General features: G+C 33.5%; 1 protein-coding gene across 5 annotated transcripts in view; it reads left to right on the forward strand.

The window, feature by feature from the left end:
- Positions 1-16,904, forward strand: part of CCNT2 (cyclin T2) — a 34,975-nt gene extending 18,071 nt beyond the window's left edge. The window contains exons 4-10 of one of the 5 annotated variants that reach the window (XM_081260800.1): positions 941-1,001; positions 3,760-3,822; positions 6,886-6,931; positions 8,474-8,637; positions 13,949-14,019; positions 14,487-15,645; positions 15,747-16,904. In XM_081260800.1, coding sequence (XP_081116926.1) covers positions 941-1,001; positions 3,760-3,822; positions 6,886-6,931; positions 8,474-8,637; positions 13,949-14,019; positions 14,487-15,645; positions 15,747-15,814 — 1,632 coding nt within the window. In that variant the 3' untranslated portion in view covers positions 15,815-16,904. The other 4 variants (XM_081260801.1, XM_081260799.1, XM_081260802.1 and 1 more) reach the window with 4 other exon arrangements.
- The last annotated feature ends 6,039 nt before the right edge of the window (positions 16,905-22,943 follow it).

The raw sequence follows: 22,943 nt of genomic DNA on the forward strand, positions 1-22,943 counted from the left end.
TTAATAAGAAACCTTTCCTCACCAAATGACTAAAGAATTACATTAATTTTGTTTAATTTAGGTCAAGTTTCAAGTCCAGATAAAGCTCTGATAGAAGTATATCTGATTTTATTAATAATAAACTTTATAATAAATGTTGGATTTAAATGGAAAAAATGTACCTACTAAATAAATAGTAAGGAATTTTTGATTATTCAAAGATAGTACAAACTCAGAATTATTTCTAATGAATGCTTGATAGTATTGCTCAAATACTAGAAAGCCATGTTTTAAAAATTAACTCAAATGACCTTTCAGAATGGAGCATAAATAAAATTAAGTGTACTTCTTTATCACCCAGGTTAGTTGTCATGATCTAAGAATGATGTGGCAGAAAGTTCTTATATTCTTATAGTATTACAATGGAGAATACTTTCTTGAAATTTAGGGAGAAGGTTCTCTGACATTTATGTCTCCATGGGTGTATGATACATTATTTTCATATTTTATATCTGAACTCTTCTTTTAATCTAAAGAGTTGAGGTTTTGTTTTGATTGTCTTTCCTAAAGAGTGCTAACATTTCTTTAAATGCTGGTTTGAGTTTGATGTTATTATTTAGCCTGGTGCTTCTGTTGTAAATGTGTCTTGAGGCAGAAATGCCTCGGTAAAAGTTTAACTATTCGCACTGTATAGATCTTTTCTCAGTTAACCTGTATTATCATTAAGGATTTTTCTGTTTGTTTTTGTTTTTTCTTTGTACACTTTGTAAACTGGAAAGTGATTCAGTTTAGGCTCTTCACAAAAAAATGAGTGTTCTCCATTACTCTCAGTTTATTTTTTCCCACATTGCAAACTCCATTATTTTGTAATTGATCTATAATTCTCATGAGATGTAAAGTATTAAGTAGTTTAGTAGTGTTGTTTAATCTTAAGTATTTTAATATTATTTTTATCTGCCAGGCTTACCTTCAGCAGACTCAAGAACTGGTTTTACTTGAAACCATAATGCTACAAACACTAGGTATGTATTAATGTCAATTATTTTGTGTTCTTCAGTGCAATATTTTAAATTAAAGATTCCTAGAATAATTTTATTGAAGAAAGTTATTTTAAAATATGGTAGTATTGCCCAGCTTGGTGTGGTGGCACACACCTGTCTTCCCAGCTACCGGAGAGACCTATAGTCCCAGGACAGGAGTGTAAGGCAAGAGGATTGCAAATTTAAGGCCAGCCTGGGCAATGTAGCAAGACCCTATCTCAGAAGTGTTCAAAGTACTAGAGGTATAGCTTAGGAGTGGAGTGCTTGCCTGGCATGCACAAGGCCCTAGGGTCAGTCCCTAGTACCACACAAAAGTATTGCCCAATAGTAAAGAAACTATTTTTCTAAAATTTAATTTCATTTGACATAATTTAATTGAATGGTAAACATAGGCAACTATAATGATTTCTTGGGTTTTCAGATAGGTGAAGCAAAATGCTTCACTGTGGATTTGCCCTGGAGAGTCCTCTAGGATTGTTGCATATAATGGTGATGTATACAAATATACATGGCAATCCTAACTCTCCCAGTGCTCATAGTCTGTAATGACTATATCATATCATTTTTAATGTGATATAGTAATTAAGTGATCATCCTTTTTAAAAAGTTAAATCTTTGTTTAAGGTTTATTTACTCTAGTTTTTTTTTTTTTTAACTTTACAGCAGACTATTTAGGACTAAATAAAATTTGAGTCCTAAAAAGGTTGTGACTTATTTAAAATTGACAGGAAGGCAGGGGATATGAGGATAAGAAAGATAGTAGAATGAAACAGACATTACTGTATGTATGTATGTGACTGTATAACCAATGTGATTCTACAATATGTACACTCAGAAAAACGAGAAATTATATTCTATCTATATATGATATATCAAAGTATATAAGTGCATTCTATTGTCATGTATAACTAATTAAAACATAAAAAAATTTTTTTAAAAGTCACCCCCCCAAAAAAAAAAAGAAATCATGAATTCCTTATGGAAGAACTTAGCAGCATGTGGTAGGGTAATTATGGACTTAATAGGGATCTAAGTTTAAATCTCTAGTCATCTGACTTTCTTTGTAAATACAGGCAAAGCTCCTTTCTGTTACACCTTCTTTCTATGAACGTGTGTTACATTACAAATTTGTCATTTTTTGTTTTATTTATTACTTTATTCCCAGCCGTTGAATAGAAATACAAGTTACAGCTACTTGTGGCAGAGTCTCTTTATTATAAAACGAACTTGAGATGCATGTAACTCATATTTTTTATCAAAAGATACAAGTGTTGTTCCCTGCAGATATAATGGCTTTTTATCATGTTGTTATACAAATTTACATAAACTTATGGGTAATTATAAACACTTGTAATAAAATTTAAAATGAAAAAGTATTGTAGACTACTGTAAAGTTACTTTAATATACAATGGCATTGTATAGGGTCTAAATGTGTAGCCCAGTGGTAGAGCATTCACCCAGCATGCACAAAACATGTGTTATATCCCCAGCACCATAAAAAAAAAATTTTAAAGTCATTGTGTAACATGTATTCCTTATGACATTCTTTTTTTTTTTTTTACATTCTTTCTTTAAATATTTTTTTAGTTGTAGTTGGACACAATACCTTTGTTTTATTTATTTTTATGTGGTGCTGAGGGTCGAGCCCAGCGCCTCACACATGCTAGGAGAGCGCTCTACTGCTGAGCCCCAGTCCCAGCCCCAGTGACAAATTCTTAAGTATACAGAATGAATAGCATTATTTTAAGGGAGTAAAGTATTATTATGCATACTTTAATTATAGTAGATATATAAATAAAAACCTAAAACAACTTTAAAATAATTAAGATTGTCCATTTGTTATACTTTTATTCACTTAAAGAGTTTTGAATATACTAAATGTGACCTGCCCTTTTTATAAAAGTAAAAACACTACCCTACATAAGGATTGAACATTGGAAGCTTTCAACATTTTATCTTTAGTTTTAATTCTTTAAATTGTGATTTCAAGAATTATGAGACTTACATAGTTTGCTTGCTGTGTGATTTTGATTATTAGTGTAGTTATAAGTGAACTGGTTGAGACCCTTCACTGTACCACAGTAGAAACTAAGGACTGTATCATTTTAAAGTTCTTTTCTACCACTGTTGCCCAACATTGACATTTATGAGAAATGTTTTTTTCACATCTTTTGAAACAAATATTTGGAATATTAAGAAAGATAGTACTTTGGTACTGGGGATTGAATCCAGGGGCGCTTAACCACTGAGCCATATTGCCAGCCTTTTATTTTTTATTTTGATAAGGTCTTGCTAAATTGCTGAGACTAGTCAAAAACTTGATCCTCCTGCCTTACCCGCACAGTCTCTGGGATTACAGGCATGTGCCACTGAACCTGGCACCCAAAGACAATATTTTGTTAAATTCCCTGCTTAAATTACCATCTTAGTCATTGTCATTTGCCATGATTTTGTTTTGAACTTGATAGTAAACCCAAATTAATTATAACTTAAAATTTTGAATATAATTATCCTTGATTCTGAAATAACTGTCTTGAAACATTGTATTTGAGAAGAAATTAAGTACTTCTCATTTTTGGAGTTGTAATGAGCATTTCAGTGATAAGAAACTTTAAGTGTTTGGATTTTTTTTAACATGGACGAATGTATTATACATTTGTAGTTGTAATGAATGACATTTCTCAGGCAAGTATTGGTAGTGGTATAAGTGGTTGGGAAAAAAAGTGCTTATCATTTCAGGTTTTGAGATCACCATTGAACACCCACACACAGATGTGGTGAAATGTACCCAGTTAGTAAGAGGTAAGTGATCTTTGAAATTTTTAAGATAAGTATTAATGCTTTTTATCATCTATAATTGGTTTGTATGCTAATTTGTTCTTCTAGTCTTCTGCTGTGTTTTATTAAAATGGGGTAAAAGTCATTTTGAAGCATTATTTTTTAACATTCTACATCTGCCTATTTATTTACTTTCATGGTTCTACATAGTGTGTTAGCTTCCTTTAAACTTAAATAAATTTCAGTTTGCTAAAAAAATTGGAGGACTTCTAAATATTAGTAATTCTCTCCCCCGTTGGGTTCTGCCAGTGCCATTTCAGTTAATATTTGAGATGTATACTATTAGTACATGGGTGCAAAAAGTAGTATTAATGTCTGATTTATTTCAAATTTTCATTGACTTCTTGAAAGGTGATAAAAAGTTTAAGAATTCTGAGACCAATCTCAAGTCTTGCTGATAAAATCTGTCTTTGTTAGCAGATTTATTATTTGTCATTTTTGGAAGGGTTTTGCCCATATTTATTTAAACAAAATTGATTTAGTCCATTTGTTGAAGTTTTTTAGCATTTCTAAAAGTGTTTTTTTCTTTGTGTATAATGGGGAAATCATTATGAAGCATGATGTGTAAATACAGTTTGTGATATGCTTGTTAGACCTTTTATAAATGGGAATATGAAGTTTTTATAGTATTTGCTTTACTCTGAGTAAAGCATGTGGTATAACATTTTTCTACTCCTATTAATAAATCCTATATATATATATACGTTCCTGTAGTCTTAGAAATGCTTTTTTACACGGTTGCATGTTGTGGTGCCTCTTCTTTTCTGTTTCCCGTTTGAAGTGTTATATACTCACAGCAACCAGCTGGGACCTTTAGTGTGCTTTTTCCTCTTTTTTTTTTTTTTTTTTTTTTTGAAAAAGAAGCTTTGCTATTTCATTCTTTGACCCACAGCCTTTTTTATTTTTTAGGCTTAATTCTAAGTAGGATGGGTCAGATTTTTTTGATGGCCTTGTTTTTAGAGTTTACCTAAATAGTCTTCATTGTATTCATTCTAAATTGAATTTGTTTTATGCCTAGATAACATTTCATTATGTTAATGGATGCATTAAAAAGAAAAACATGCCTGTAACCTGATTATGTCCTTATGGAAGTAGACTTATAAAAGTCTCATTTTTTAACCTAATAGCATATGTTATTACTATATCACTTTGTAAACTAGAACATAATTAGGTTCCTATTCTTCATAATTATACAAATACATTTTATAGTATATTTTCATCCCCAGTACAGAAAACTCTGTACTAATTGTAGTATAGATAGAAAACTAGTTGTTGATGTTGAATTAAGGAAAAAAAAAAGCTTAGTTTTGTTTTCTTGAAAACTTAAGCTTTATGAGAATGATAGAGAACCATAAAACTGCTCTAAGAGCCTAATGAAGCTAGCTTAAAGATATTAGTTAAAGGAATATATTATGGTAAGTTTTAAAAAGTTACTTATGTATAATAGTAACTCAGAAAATAAAACTGGTTTTTAAATTTTCTCAAAAACTACAAATTTGATATAACACCTAAAACAAAACATTTAAATCTCATTTTTCTTGTTAATGTTTAAAATGTGTCATCCCTAAATTTGAGTACAAACCATCCATATATGTTCAGCTTCATTTTGTCTGACTAACCTAGTCTTGCTCCATTTAAAAAAAAAAAAAATGTTTTTCCACGTTTGGTGTCTTTCTTCACTCTTACAACTTTCAGCTAACAAGAACATTTCCCCTTCATTCTTCTTTGTTGCATAGTGACTGTTTATAGATTATTTAATTTACATACATTCCTAGGTGAAAACTGCTATGGCAGTTCAAAATTATTTTTCCTTTTCTGTATGTTTTGATTCTTTTGCGGGGAGGGGTAGATAAATTTTATTCTGTAAACTCCTTTTTCTCCCTGCTGGAGATGAGAGAGTTGATATTATACTACTTTGCTACAAAATTGGCTATTGTCATTTTACAGGGACCTTTCACTTCTGTGATTTCTCCTTCCCTCCCCACCAGGAAAGAATGACATACTTAAGTCACACTGCCTCCAAGACATCTGATGCTTTGACACTCTTCCTTAGCACAACTCTGCCAAACCCAAATCCCTTTTGTAAAACCCTTATGTTGATGATCCACATGGGGCAGCAGGGATTACAGGTGCCATGAATAAAAAATAGGAGGGGGGGAGGAATTTGAGGCCTGTTAGAGAGGGGTGGAGTTCAGGTGAACTGATCCTAGATAAGCAGTGATTATGAATGTAATTGGGGAAAATAGGGAAACTGTACCAAGGGCCTTCCTGCTTGAAGAATACCAGGCAGAAGGGGAGGGTAAACTGTTTTCAGTGTCTTAAAAAGCTAGTTAAAAATTGTTTTTCTGTTGGGAACCAGTGTGAAGCATCCTGATTCCTCCCAGAGTTCTCAGATCTTTTCTAAGTGTTACCTCTAATTACATTTTATAATTTAAAAAAATACAGTGGCGCTTCCTGTATCTACATCCTTATGATGTTTCTAGGTTGTTTATTTTGTTGATGCTTACTAGCATGATAAAAAACTGAGCAGTTTATGCTCTTGAGTTTGGGGGGTGGGGGCTTGTTTTGTTCTGTTTTGTTTTGATGGAAGTATTAAGGCCAACTTAAATGTGATGACTGAGGATTAAGTCTGGCAGGCAACTCTTTGTATTTTGTATTAGACTTCAAAAATCTTTTCTTCTTCTTCTTCTTCTTTTTTTTTTTTTTAAATCCAGGAGAATGCTTTATTTCAACTTTTAGCTGACTAGATGCTTAACTTAGTAACAAGTTTAGCCCTTGTAACTGGCTAGCTAAAAGCAAATCGGCTTGTTTCTCAGATCTTTGGGGGATAGCAAGAAACATTTGAGTGAATGTTGTTGAAGATTTTCAGTAGTATAGAAAATGATGGCGCTCTTGTGATATTTGTAAGTAGTAAGTAAAATTTACTTTTTGTGTACAAATCTTTGAAGTTTTGTTGTGTTGAGAACTTTTTGATGGTAGCATGTTAAAGCTGATAGTATTGTCTTTTCTTTTTTTCTTTTCTTACAGCAAGCAAGGATTTGGCACAGACATCCTATTTCATGGCTACCAACAGGTTGTTATCCTGACCCTCTTTGTTGCACTGTTGTAGCACACTATAGCTTCCTTTAATGCAGGGCCCCCTCAATGTGTCTCTTACCCTTGTTGCAACAGGAGACTGGACCATCTACTGTGGTGGTACCTTCCTGTTTGCTTTGCGGTGTATTGTACAAGGGACTTTGGGCACAGAGGGGTTAAATGCACAATGTGAAGTGTAGTGGTGCTTTCTGATGACATATTCTCGATTTGTGAGTGCATAAGTCTAAAATTGGTAGCCTGAATAGCAGCTAAAGATTACAAAGAGCTAAACTTAACGTAGAAATTCGAGCAACTTGGTAAGTATAAAGCTATTTCTAGTTTACAATTATAGTTAAATGACAATTTTTTTTAAATTTCACATTGATCCACTCTTAATTTTAAAATAATTGTTAAAGTTTTTTTAATAAATAAATAAATAAAATTTATATAACTTAGGTTTTTTTTTCCAGATAATACTCACAAATAGTAAATTAGAACTAGTCAATTCTTATCAGTGCCTGGATTTACATAAATAAAATTTCTACTTTTTTAAAAAGTTGCTTCCTTTTTAGTTTATATAAAGTAAAAAATAGTGGTTGTGGCTAATAGTAAACATTTCATAAATTCTGAAACTGAACTGGAAGAGTAATGTATAATTCTGTTCTAGATTGATTTTAAAGATATAGATTTGTCTTCTCGGTGGGCTGTTGGGGAAAAAGGTACCAAGTCAGCTCTGTGGTGATTCTTAATTTCTTGTGACACTGATAAGTTTTACTTAAAATTTTCTAAGATATATGTTATTGGGATTTGACTTTTGTTCCTAGGAAATCTGAGGGAAAAGTAGACTTAAATTTAAAACTTTGGTCAGAAAGGCATTTGACATGCCCAAGTTTTGATATATAGTAGGAGGAGAGAGGTAGTATTTTTGTAGTATTTAACATTGAGCCATTAAATTGTTTGGCAAAAGGTAAGTTCTCTTTGGGGCTTTGCTGAAAAGAGCACAGATTTACAAAATAAGTGTTAAATTCTCTTTACTAGACAATTATGTCTTTTAAGCCACATCAAATGATAGCAATCCTTGATTATAATGTGACATTGAAATTACTTCATCTTTTACAAATAGTCGTCTTTTTTCTTTACATTTTTTGCCATGACATTACAAAAGAACGAAAAATGCCACAAAAGTTTAAAATGTTATTTGTGCCTAGTGATTATTGCAAATATACTATCTTCCTCTTCTTTTTAAAAATACTTTGAATTTAGATACAAAAACATTTCAAAAAAATTATTAGCATTGATAAAATATTAATATGCTATGGGGAGTGAGGAGGAAAGCATTTCATAATCTATAGGTTTTTATATTAGAATTTTTATTGCTATATTAGCTTTTAATTTCATAAAATATGGTTATATACTCTAGATTTACAGAAGAAAACCTCCATACGGTTATTTTTGCTTTAATCTTACTGGTAAATGTTTTTCTTTGTTTTACATATTTAAATTTCTATGGCTCTGCGTTTTCAAACCTGCTCTACAACAGTCTACATCTTACGACCTTCTGTCTTCAGTACAAACCAACAGTGATAGCATGTGTATGCATACATTTGGCTTGCAAATGGTCCAATTGGGAGATTCCTGTGTCAACAGATGGAAAGCATTGGTGGGAATATGTGGATCCTACAGTTACTCTAGAATTACTAGATGGTAAGTAAAGAAAAAAATATTTTTTACATTGAAAATATTTTTTCACCTTTTTATTGTGGAAAATTGTATTTCTTTGTAGATTTTTAAAATAGTAAATTTCTATATTACGCACTACCCACATTTATTGAACATTGATTGATTCTGGGCAATTCAACACACATACCACAGTTATCCTGATGCTAATCCCAAATATCATATCATTTATTAATATTTCTATTTCAGATGTTAAGTACTTTAGAAATCCATTTTAGTAATTGGATAATGGAATTTAAAGATATAATTACATCATCAAGTGAACAGGATGAAAATAAGGATTCATTAGCCTAATGGGAAAATGTGATATATATTAACCACCAGTGAGCATGGAAAGCTATTTCAGACTTTTTTAAGAAATATGATTTTAAATGCTATGGGTTTGATAGGACAAGAATATCTAAGGTATACTAATCTTGTTTCAGTGTATAAAGTGGGACTTGGTATAAAAGTGGGTTTATAGATCCCTATATATTGTTCTTAATTAACTTGTGTGTGGCCTGGAGTTCAGTCCCCAGTACCACCCAAAAAAGGGTGTACACTCAAAGCTGGGTGTGAGATAATTGTATAAGATGTTAATCGATAAGCTAGAGGGATTTTTCAGGATAACATTCCTTGCTCTATAGTGCCATTGTGGTCTTGAATTATTAAACATGAATAGACAAGGAAAAATTGGGGATATGAGTGTTAGCAGAGTCCTAGGCTATAAGAAGCTTGCCTCTGAGGTCCAAAAAACTAGGTCTAGTCACCAACTGGAAAACCCAAACGGAAAAAAGTTAATGGTGAAAAACAGGAAAGGAACTTTAATTTAGTATGACCCTTTTGAAAAAGGCAAAGTGAGACCAGGAGTCTCAGCCCTTTACAAGGGTCTGAAAATGACTTGAGATTTTATAGAAAGGGAATTGAGAGCAGGAGTTGGAAGTTTTCATAGCTACAGGATTTACACAGCTGCCAAAGCAGCTTGTCTTGATCAGGCATGGTCTGGTCCATCTTTATCTTAGGATTGCTCAGGCAGGGTCAGAAGATTGCTGTTCCCTTGGGGTTAGTTTTGAGTCATCACAAGATGTTTATAAATCCAGATCTGTTGTTCTTGAAATTTAAAGTGATACAGAATATAGGTGACAGATACAAAATGTAGGCAAAAGTGCCAACTTTTTAATCCTTTTAGTTACCCATTGGACATTTGTAGTCAAAAGTGAAGAGTAGTGGGCTGAGGTTGTGGCTCAGTGGTAGAGTGCTTGCCTAGCACGTACGAGCACGGATTTGATTCTCAGCACCGCATATAAATAAATAAAATAAAAGTCTATTGACAACTAAAAAAAATATTTTAAGAAAAAAGTGAAGAGTCTTAAGTACTGGTTAAGTGAGTTCTATAAATTACAGACCTGGAATTAGGGTTAGGACATTTTTAACCAGATATTACAGATTTCAGAAAAGAAATAGATGATAATTTTAAATAACTTTAAAGATAAAAAAAAAATGATATGTCAGAGTTCTAACTTACTCTTTTGGGGACTTTTCTCAGCTCTCTTCAAAATAGGCTAATGAGAAAACAAGATCATTTTTGTTACTGTTGGGGATATCTGTTACATAAAATTAGAGACCTGAGTAGTTATTTTAGATTGCATGGGCTATAAAGTCTGTATTACAGCTATACAACTCAACTGTTGTAGCTCAGAAACAGCTGTAAACAGTTCATAAATGAACATGTGGGACTGTGGTTCAGTAAAACACTTTACAAAACAGACAGTAAGGCCATATTTGGTTTACCAGCCATATTCCTATTATAAGATTTGGCTTCTTTGTTAGGTTCCTTTTTCCCCCCACCCCCCTTTTTTTTCCTTCTTGAAAATTTTTTTTTCCAGAGTATATATCTTAATGCTTACTAACCCCTGATTATGCTGTTTTTCTTAAATTGTTAGAGGTTTTCAGTTTATACAGAGGAAAGAAAATCTTAAGTGTGTTGAAGTAACATTCACTAGAGAAGAATAACGTTACCTTAGATTAGGTAGAGGGAAGTGATGGGAGGGGATAAGAGGGGATGTGGGATAGGAAAGATAGTAGAATGAAACAGACATTGTTACTCTATGTATGTATGTGACTGACCAATACGATTCTGTAACATGTACATTCAGAAAAATGAGAAATTATATCTCATTTGTGTATGATATTTCAAAGTGCATAAATGCATTCTACTGTCATGTATAACTAATTAAAACAGATTTTTAAAAATTGAAAAAAAGAAAAAAAAACAATAAGGGTTTTTGTACCTGTTTTCATCTGTTCTGTAGCTTAAAAATAAGGTTATCTATATCCCTGCCCTACCAGTCAATAGATTAAATAGGCATAATTTTTATAAAAATGGTTTATATACATATTGTGGAAATAAAGCTCACAAGTAAGTAATCTGTCTTCTATCCTGCTTGTAGGTCACAGGTAAGTTGTTACTTTTTTTTTTTTTTTTTAACAATAGGAGCCACCTAAATGTTCTTCCACTTCAATTCTGGAAAAGTTCACATTCATTATTGATTTGGAGAGTGATTGAATAGGGATCTAGGAAATTTAACACATTAAGATTTTTAGCATATCATGTAGCAGCTATTTTCTTTTTTCTTTTTTCACTCATAAAGTCTTAAGTACTTAAATATTCTTATTTTTTATTAAAATAATTCATTTAGTGACAGTGTTCCAGAAACAACATTGATTTAGACTTTGCCTAACTGTAAGGTTTTGGGGGTGTTTGTATATATTTTCAGATTAATAGACCCTTATATGTGGTGGTGTTTTTTGCAGTTCAAGGGATTGAATTCAGGGCCTTTAGAATGCTAGGCAAAGCATTCAGTACTATTGAGCTACACTCTGAACCCTTACATTTTTTGTTACCTGGGATTGAACCCCAAGGGCACTTAACCACTGAACCACATCCCCAGACTTTTTTTTATTTTGAGACAGTCTCACTAAGTTGCTGAGGCTGGCTTTAAACTTGTGATCCTCCTACCTCAGCCTCCTTGGTCACTGGGATTATAGGTGTGTGCCACAACATCCAGGGTCCTTAATATATTTTTGTATTAGCTTTGAAAAACAAAGGCCTCTATTTTTAAGCATTGCACAGTGTTTTTTGTGACTGTAACCAGTTACTTATGTTAACAGATTATATTTAACAGATCCTTTGTTCCTTTGTTATAAAATTTAATAGAGCCAGGCTCAGTGGATACACCTGTAATCCCAGTGGCTCAGGAGGCTGAGGCAAAAGGATCACGAGTTCAAAACCAGCCTCAGCAACTTAGCGAGGCCCTAAGCAACTCATTGAGACCCTGTCTCTAAATAAAATACAAAAAATGGGGGCTGGGATTGTGGCTTAGTGGTAGTGCTCACCTAGCATACACGAGGCACTGGGGGATTCGATCTTCAGCACCACATAAATGTAAAATAAAGATATTGTATCCATCTAAAATTTAAGAATAAATATTTTTTTAAAAAATGGCTCAGTGGTTAAGCACCCCTAGGGTTCAATCCCCAGTACCCTCCCCCCAAAAATTAATGGGAGTAGGATACACATGAAAAACAAAGCTTATGTTTTTTGTCTGCTGGGTACCAGGTGTTGGACTGGGAAATATTGTGTGTATTTAATGTTTGACAACAAAGTTGTTAAAGAAGCTAAGTCAAAAAACAATTTTTCATTAATATTGGACCTAAAAGTATTTTGAATTTTCTAGTGTCATGCAGAAAAGTGGTTGGTTGGTTGGGTTGGCTTTGAACAAAGAAGTGAAAGTCCAGGCTTTTATCCATACTTGATCAGAAACTCATGAAAATAACAGAACCGTTATAAAATGGTCAAGAAGGTTACATCTTGAAAAGTTATTAGATACTTTGATTCATGTGGTGCTTATTAGCATATGTTAGTCGTAGGCTAGTTTTGGATAGTCATCATGCTGATGCAGAATTTTTGTATATTCTGCTTTTTTTTGAGACATTCTGTGTTGTGTTTTCATTGTCAATCTTAATGTTTGCTTAGAATAGTTTACACAAAAACATGCTGTTTGTACTGAAAAATAAGTGAATCTGTAGTCTTCCTGACAGAGGTTTCCTCCCACTATTGTGTTTCACTTGGCAGTGAAATTCATCATTTGTTTTGAGAGTGGCCACTATTAATGATGCTATTTTAGTGTATGAAGTGATAATTTATTATAATCACAACACTTTGGAAAGTGGGTCATCTCACTCTCACCCTAAATTTAAGAAAATGGATAAAATTATGGCCAGGATAATTTGCTAATTACCACTATTTATTAACACTATTTATAAATAGTGTTGGTTGCTAGAAAGTATAAGTGGGGAAATTTATCCATTTATTTATTTTTACCTTTTCAACACTTTGAAAAGATTTAAAACTTAAATTATGAAAGAATGTATAGAATTTTCTGTACACCCTTCACCCAGCATCTCTGGTGGTGTTATCTTATGTAACAATATCATCAAAAACAGAAAATTAACATTAGTATAATACTCTTAACTAAACCACAGATTATTTCCAGATTTTCCCAGATCCCATGTTCCATTTAGTTGCTTTAAGTCTGCCAGTCTGTAACAGTTCTTTAATCTTTCTTTCATGACTTTGACACTTTGAAGAATAATGGTTAGTTGTTTTACAGAGCATTTCTTAGTTGGGGTTTGTCCAGTATTTTTTCATAATTAGATGGAAGTTATTTGGTTTTGGCAAGAAAACTGCAGAAGTATGCTTTATCTCACTAGGGATAAGCACTTAAGGTGGTAATGCTTGAGTTTCTCCACTGTCAAATTACTATTTTTCTCTTTATAATTAATAAACACCTTGGAGAACATACATTGAGATTTTACAAATATCCTTTCCTTCAAAACTTTTGCCCACTAATTTAAAAGAATTCATTGATGAAAGATCTATTGATGAATCTTGCCTTCAACAAATATTACTATATTTCTTGCCTAATGAAGTTTTTGTGGGGAGGGGGAGGGACAATATATATATGTATACTACAGAATTTTACAGAGATTCTAAAGCAAGTAATAGTGGCCACAGAGTGTGGGGGATATTCTTTTTAAAAGAACAACAACAACAACTCTGCTTAGTCAGCTTTGAAAATACCAGTTCAGAATTGTATCAACTTCTGTTGAAGGTTGAACAGGAGTTTAACAATGAAAGAGATTAACTCTTAGGATCTCTTTTTTAATATTGCCCACTTGAAAGTAATTTAAATCCTAAAGACACCTTCTAAGTTTTTTATTTAAATTTTATTTTTAGAGCTAACACATGAGTTTCTACAAATATTGGAGAAAACACCTAGTAGGTTGAAGAGGATTCGAAACTGGAGGGTAAGAAAATTGGCAGGATTTAATAGATTTTCAGTTTGTCCCTTAACTATTACATAGCTAACCAGTTTGAAATGATATGGTTAATCATCTTTCCAGTATTTGTAAATAATTAAGACATACCATAAGCTACATAGATTCATAGTTGATTCAACTACTTTGTCTGGTGTAGGTCTTTCAAGTACATTATACTTTTTATTTTTAATTCTCACTGATTACAATGAAAGTATTCATTGTTCAAATAGATAAATTACTGTCTCGTGATGAGCTAAGATTTAATTTTTTTTCTAAAACTAGTATTTTCAACTTGATAGCCTTTTGTTATATCTCCAAATAAAACATTTATTTATTGGCAACAGAAAACCTTGAACTCCAGGTGATTTTATTTACATATATCTCGTGTCATCTTTTATAAGCAAAGAAATTTATATTCCTTCATTGTCATTGCTTCTTTTGTTTTATGTAAATAGGCTAATCAGGCGGCTAAGAAACCAAAAGTAGATGGACAAGTTTCAGAGACACCACTTCTTGGCTCATCTTTGGTCCAGAATTCAATATTAGTAGATAGTGTCACAGGTGTGCCTACAAACCCAAGTTTTCAGAAACCATCTACATCAGCATTCCCTGCACCGGTACCTCTAAATTCAGGAAATTTATCTGTTCAGGACAGCCATACATCTGATAATCTGTCAGTGCTAGCATCAGGAATGCCCAGTACCTCATATGGTTTGTCATCACACCAAGAATGGCCTCAGCATCAAGAATCGACAAGGACAGAACCGATTTATTCACAGAAACAGGAGACATCTTTGTCTGGTAGCCAATACAACATCAACTTCCAGCAGGGACCTTCAATATCACTGCATTCAGGATTACATCATAGAACTGACAAAATTTCTGATCATTCTTCTGTTAAGCAAGAATATGTTCATAAAGCAGGGAGCAGTAAACACCATGGGCCTATTTCTGCTACTCCTGGAGTAATTCCTCAGAAAATGTCTTTAGATAAATATAGAGAAAAACGCAAGCTAGAAACTCTAGATCTTGATGTAAGGGATCATTATATAGCTGCCCAGGTAGAGCAGCAACACAAACACATGCAGTCACAGGCAGCCAGCAGCAGTTCTGTAACTTCTCCTATTAAAATGAAAATTCCCATCACAAATACTGAAAAACCTGAAAAATTCATAGGAGAGAAAAAGGAAAAAAGTGGATCACTAAAATTACGGATTCCAATACCACCCACTGATAAAGGCACTAGTAAGGAAGAACTGAAGATGAAGATAAAAGTTTCATCCTCAGAAAGACACAGCTCTTCTGATGAAGGCAGTGGGAAGAGCAAACATTCAAGCCCACATATTGGCAGAGACCATAAGGAAAAGCACAAGGAGCATCCTACAAACCGTCACCATGCCAGCAGTCACAAGCATTCCCACTTACATAGTGGCAGCAGCAGCAGTGGCAGTAAACACAGTGCTGATGGAATACCACCCACTGTTTTGAGGAGTCCTGTTGGCCTGAGCAGTGATGGCATTTCCTCTAGTTCCAGTTCTTCAAGGAAGAAGCTGCATATCAATGATGCCTCTCACAACCATCACTCCAAAATGAGCAAAAGTTCCAAAAGTTCAGGTAGTTCATCTAGTTCTTCCTCCTCTGTTAAGCAGTATATATCCTCTCACAACTCTGTTTTTAACCATCCCTTACCCCCTCCTCCCCCTGTCACATACCAGGTGGGCTACGGACATCTCAGCACCCTCGTGAAACTGGACAAGAAGCCAGTGGAGACCAACGGTCCTGATGCCAATCACGAGTACAGTACAAACAGCCAGCATATGGACTACAAAGACACATTCGACATGCTGGACTCGCTGTTAAGTGCCCAAGGAATGAACATGTAATCATTTGTTTAGGTCAATTTTTCCTTTACTTTTTTAATTTAAAAATGGTTAAAGTGGAAAACTTCCTCCTGATCTAGCAGTGGTAACACCTGCTGTTGCTGCCACTGCTTCAATATTTGTAAGTGCTGCTTTATTCTTCATTCTGAAAAGAAGAGATTATAGTAAACAAGTCTTTATCTCCACATATGATAGTGTTTATAAATACTGTAAAAGCATGGAAGGTGCAAAACTCAGTATTTCTACAATTGCAGCTAAGAACATTAGGATGAATGGCTGGCTGCTTCTAGGAATATAAGATGCCTCAAGCATCCATTATTTATAATTTGAATACTGTAGCTATTTTTTTGTTGCTTGGCTTTTGAATGAGTGTAAATTGTTTTCTTTTGTGTATTTATACTGTATGTATGATTTGCATGTTTCAATGATAAAGGGATAAAACAGTATGCTGACAACTGTTTACAAGAAAGTGGAGAAAAATGTACATACATTTTTGTATGTTTAGATATTACCATAAATACTCAGGATTGGAGCTGCTTGTAAGTATAACAATATACAGAATAACTTTATTTTCTCTTGTCAGAGTCCATCACTAACCTAAAACAAAGGTGGCACTTTTTCATGTTAACCTTAAACTCTAGGCCTTACTGGAAGCCATTAGAGGGGGACACTTCACTACCGGATGGGTATGCAGTGCCACAGATGGTCTACACTGTGAGGCACTCAATTTTTGCCTTCAGAGGTTCTGACCAGATTGGCTGCTGAAATAACCCCTAATTTTCTGAAGGCTTGAAGAGGAAAAAATGAAGTTTACATACTCTTGATGTGAAGTGCATTTAAGTGTTTGTTGGCTTGTTGCAGTACTACAAAACAGCTATTAATAATGGATATGTGGATTACTGTGATTTGAAAACTAAATTCACAAAAACTTACCTAGTGAAGAAGTTTTTCCTTAAAGAACTTTTAACACTACATATTTTAACAGTAAACAAGGATCACTTTTCCTTTAGCATTCAGAATGACACCATATTCTTAAATATACTCCTCCCCTGAAGTGTGTGTGTGTGATGCCATATTTTTTTCAGGTAAATGCAGTCTTCCTTATAAAAATGAAATGAAACCTATGCTCTCTTAATTATTTTATATTCTAACAATAAAAAGATCACTGACTGTGCATTGTACCTGTACTTATAGCTTATGATTGTTATCAGAAAGTTCTGTAAGAAAAAGAAAAAAAACTTCAGTCTCCAGTCAAACCACTCTAGTGGAGGTTTTATATTTGTTTGCACATCTCAGTATATTCCTGTTGAGGTAAAGTTTGCACAGTCATCTGACTCCTGATTGAATAATAGACTTTAACATGGTTAAAATTTTGTCTTAAAACACCAGTAGTATGGCTCTTGTTTATTGGCTAATCTTGAATTTATTCTGTGGTATACCTTCGAGCTGTTTAGTATCTTTGAGATGGGTTGGATTCAACTTCTGTTGAACGGAAAACTGTCTTAATTTTTCCTCTGTGTATATGAACTATTTTTGTTACAAAGCCACTGATATGTGCACAATTGTAATTTTACTCAAAAATCTTGTGGTTGTAAATATTAAGAGTTTAATCTTGTGCTCTACTTTTATTTAGCAGTTACCTTATTTGCCAGTAGCTTATAATTTTTTTAAGATAATTGTTAATTATTTTTGTCAATGTTATTTGAACTTGGGAAACTAGCAGCCTCTTTGTAGGGACTTTGCCTAGCTAGCATGTCCACATTTGTTATTGTCTTGCATAACTTTAGTAATCTTTGTCATTATATGTAACTTTGTTGCTCTGTATGGCATAATATTGTATCCATAAACATGGTAATTTTGATACAGTTATACTTTTACAGTGGTACATAATCCAAGGACTAGTATAGAATTAAGCTGAGTGCAAGATGAGGGAGGGGAGGGTTTTTGTTCTTGGTAATTTTAGATGTGAAACCTCTACAGAGCTATCATGTGAAATGACATAGGGTGGTTGTGCTACTGTATAATTGGGGATAAAACCAGGAATTTTAATAAGATTTTGTAAAGAGTATCCAGAAAAGTAGTGAATTTATTTTCAGTATAGCATAGGAAACAATGTGAATATTTAAGGTCTGTGACTGTAGTTAAACTTCACTAAGAATTTGCAGAATTGTTTTGAGATGTGGGAATAAAGGTAATTTTGTTGAATCTTTATTGGTGCTAATGATGGACAGTTAAAAAGATAGCTAGTGTATATTGTTATGGGTCAGTACTTATTAGTACTTCCAAAATTGAGTTTGAAATGCTATGTATTTACTTTTCACTCTGTAAATGTAATTCTTTACAATGACTTTATTTATTAAAGGGCAGCCGGTTGTGATTTTTACAGGATCGTGTGAGCTATTGAAACTCTTTAACCTCTGAACAGGATATTAAGCTTCCAGAACCACAATGGGGATAAATGTGGAAATCTTTTTAAGTTTATTTCCATTAAACAAAAATCTTATAATTCATATTATCGTGAATTTGCTTTAACCAAATTGTTTGCATAAAATAGTTCATCTGCCTGGTCCCATTAGGCTCTACCAAAGAAAAAGACTCAGACAAATGGACATTAATACCATGAGTCTTCTTGTAAGTAGCCATAAATAAACCAAAATAGTATCAGATTTAGGTATGAATTCCACATGTGCAAAGTACTGTTAAGGTGATACGTTTTTTATGAAATTTTTAAAAATATTTGGAATATTAAAAAGCATTATCTTCAAACATCTTATATAAGAGTGATTCATTTTTAAGTTGTGTTTTCCCCAGATCACAGATTTGTTACCTTTATACAAAAGCACATTACAAACAAAAGCTTTACTTCTACCTCTGACCCAGTTTTCCAATATTGTTCTGTGCCCCCATGAATATTTGCCTTAGCTACTTTATGGTGTTTTCAGAACCAAAGCAAAGGAATATTTGTTCATATTCAGGAGTGTCTGACATACTCTTTAGGTAGGTCAATAACATCTCAGAGGCCTACGTTATAAAATCACTGGTAATACTCATTAGTGATTGAGACCTTGCAGAGTCTCTGAGTTGCCGGTATTTAAATCCTGAAAAGTAATGGCATTTGTCCTAGGTTTTCTTTTTGAAAGCATTTGCAACATGTGTGAATTAGTTCAGGTTATTCACAGTTGTTGAAAGAAAATTTCTACAGGATGTATGTTTTTTTGGATGTCATTAGGGGATGCTTATGTTACTTTGTACCAACAGATTTTAATAATATAGGATACCTTATCTTTGGGACCTGTCTATCCTCTTTGAATTAAAGAAGTTACTTATTGAGGTCCACTTTAGATAACCAGAGTGAGATGTTTTTGTTAGTTAACAAATACCTTGCCTTAAAAGGTTTCAAGCACATTTTCATTTATATTTGAGAATTTAAATTGCTGGTATTTATTCCTTAACCAACTTTAGAAATAAATCATTGCTTATAAGTCGTGAATATTATTATACAATACATATTCTTAGAGATTTTAGTGGTTTTCATTTTTGGAAATACTTTTTATTTTTTCAAACATGGTAACTTGTAAAGGAAGACAGTTATGTTCATTAGATTTCACTGTTCCCAGTTTTATCTAAATGAAAAGCAATATTTCTCACCTATTGTGTTTAACTTGCTATGTGATTTTTAGGGTTTTTTTGCTAAGCAATTTTTGAAAATTCTTGTTATAAAGAATCCTTGACTTAGTATTTCTCTTGATTTAGCAGTTTCTCCCTCGGCCGACTTCCTTGGGAGACAGTAGGAATTCACTAACCAAATTTACACAGAGGAAGGATCAGCAACCCTCTGGGGCAACTTGAAGTTACAGTTTAAGTTTTATGTGCCCATATATTTAAGAGAGGCTGGTTTTTAAACACTGGAAAAGCACATTATGCCCCTGTCCTCCTAGGCTACTGTTATGATACTAGTATGTTAATTTGAGAATTTGCGGCTACATTTATATCTAAAGTTGAAGGACAATTTGATTGTTATAAGTTCACAGATGTAAGCCAAGCCAGAAGTTTGCTTGTTTTATAAGAAGTTTGCCTGAAACATGTATCTTTACAATTGAAGTAAACTTGCCAGTGCTCACTATTTAGCTCTGATACTATGCTTTCATTTTTTTTTTTTTTAATCCAGTGTTGATTTGGACCCCACCGGCTTTTGCTTCTTGACTTCTCTTTTTCTTTTCTGTAATTTATCCACATTTCTGCTTGAATTTTTTAGGTAGGTTGATAAGATGTATTAAAGGTTGCATAGCTAAGAACAGTTCTGTTCTCATTCACTGTTATTCATTAATCTCAAAAAGTAAATTCTGAAAGCTGTTTAATTTCTATTTCCAAATTATATGAGGAAGCCTCACTTAAATTCTGCTTATTGACACTTCCACTTAGTACTTTGATTTGCCTTTTGTTTATTAATGAATACATTCCTGTTTTTAAGGTGTGTTTTTCAAGCAGTTTCACTTAGTTAGAAAAACAAAACTCATTCATTGTGAACAGCGATTGGGATTTCATTTTCTGAATGTAGTTAACCCCCATCCTCTCCCAAGGACAATTGGGATGTTTGCTGATAGAAAAATCCAAAACAGGAGTATGTATATACTGGCATGAATTAGTCACTGAATTTCAGCTTCTCAGTATCTATATAAGGAATTAATAAAATTTGCTTACTGACAACATAAATCCAAGGCTGTAACATGTCTTGTTAAATCAATGTGAATTAAATAATTTTTAGTCCCTGGGAAATGTGGTCTCTAATATAATTGACTGTTTGGGGAGGTACTGGAATTGAAACCAGGGACTGAGCTATGTATGTCCCCGGTCCTCATTTTTTTTATTTTTTAGTTTGAGGTGGAGCCTTGTTAACATGCTGAGGCTGACCTTGAATTTGCAATCCAGCTACCTCCACTTCCCAAGTCATTGGGATTACAGGCATGTGCCCACCAAGCCTGACTACAATTGACTATCCAAGTAACTATACATATATCATGAAGGAATGCTGCCTTGGATTGGATGGTCTGCATTCCAATCTCAGCACCACTGCTTAATACAATGATATTAGGTGATATATTTGATTTTGTGTCTTCATTTGGTTCCACGTAAAGTCAGTTTTTAAATCTGCCCTCTCCAAATTCCTCTGTACTCACATCAGTAAAGATAGTTACCCACATCCAGGATTTTAAAGTTTACAGAATCACCTGGAAAGCTTTTTTAAAGACAAGTTCTCTGCTTTTAAATAAATGCTTTAAACTGTATAACTCTATCACCACCACTTGAACTGGGGATCAATTGCAGGTGTTAGTGCTGAGCTGTGCCCCCAGCCCCTTTTTAATTTTGGCACAGGTTCTTGCTAAGTTGCCCAGGCTGGCCTCAAACTTTGAATTCTGCATCCCAAGTAGCTGTCTAAATTGAATACTTCTTTTTAAATAGAGCAAAATAAAAAAAGGCAATTTTACAAATGTTGGAGTATTTAAGTTGCTCATTGAGCAGATTAAGTGGGTTTTTATCTTGCAGCTGCTCTTTTTACAGAAGGCCCAGAATTGCTATAGTGGTCTTCCAGTAGAGAGCAGATATTATATGTTATCCCATATGCTAGAGAGTTGGCTCTCCTTGTCACCACCTCATTCAGCAACTGAGAAAGGTTCACAATATCAGGCCTAATGTAGGTTAAAGTTGAGATCAGAGGACTGCTTATTTTAGAGATTTACTTGGGAGTTAAAATTTCTTTGTTTGAATTTGGACCTAGAACATAAAAGATCAAAACAAAGTGAAATTTTAAAGTGTGATAGTATGAAAACTTGGATAGTTGTTCTTGGTGGAAATAGTGATGCTCATGGATTGGAAGGCAGTATAACTGCTAAGTGTAGAATGGAAAGCTTTGCACACCATTAAAGTATTCAGAATACATTCTAGACTTCTGGTATTTTGAACAAAACTTAAAAATGTAACTGGTATTTTAAAACTACTGAGTCTGGAAGACTGCAAGGAAAAGAGCTTTCAGGTTGAATATATCTGGATAGCAATCCCAACTACCATCTACCAGTTTGGTAATCTTGAGAAAACTACCTCTGAACCCTATTTTGAAGGGTTTTTTTTTTTTTTAATTTCAAAATTGTGTTCAGTTTTCTTTATCAACAGAAAAGGAGTAGGTTATTTTAACCAACTTAATACGTTCATTACCATGGTCTATGTACACAAACATTCTCTATCCTTTCCTCACGGGTGTAATAGGGTTGAATATTCAGTATGATAATCAAATCCCCTCTACACCCATACTGGGAATCAATTCCAGGCCTTGTGTAGGCTTGGCGCTACCACTGAGCTATATCACCAGACCTAAAAGATTTTAAAGAAGACTGAAAATCTCCAAAATGAGAAAAGAATTAAGCCCTACCTTTACAGAATCACATTATTTCTGGTCATGTTGATATGCAAGTAAATAAAATAAGGAACTAGTTTTAAAAATAAGGTTTTCAAATATGAAAAAAACTGTCCAAGCTTGAGAGAAGGGAAGTAAACTCAAAGACTTCATTCAATGTTATATGTTAGTCAAAGCAAAATCTGCTTTTTCCTCACGTGGGCTACATTTTACATATATTTCTCAAAAACTAAAGCAGCATCTTGGTTTTAGCAAACCCTGATACTATTGTTAGAAGGCATCTGCAATTAATTTATAGTTGTGCCATCCTGAAAGATTCTGTGGATATAGCCTAAAACAAGTGTCAATGAAATTTAGTGGATGAACCCACAGTAATTTTTAAAAAAATGTCAAAAATTGTCCACCAACTTAAAGGGAATTGAAATATTCTAACAGTTCTTCCCAGAAACAGAAATGTTTGAAAAGTAGCCAGGTACACCTGTAATCCCAGTGGTTTGGGAGGCTGAGGCAGGAGTAAGGTGAGTTCAAAGCCAGCCTCAGCAAGAGCAAGGCTCTAAGCAACCCAGACCCTGTACTTAAAATACAAAATTGGGCTGGGGATGTGGTAGAGTGCCCCTGCGTTC

The sequence above is a fragment of the Spermophilus citellus genome, assembly GCF_964194105.1.
Source record: "Spermophilus citellus genome assembly, chromosome: 11".
NCBI classification, from domain to species: domain Eukaryota; kingdom Metazoa; phylum Chordata; class Mammalia; order Rodentia; family Sciuridae; genus Spermophilus; species Spermophilus citellus.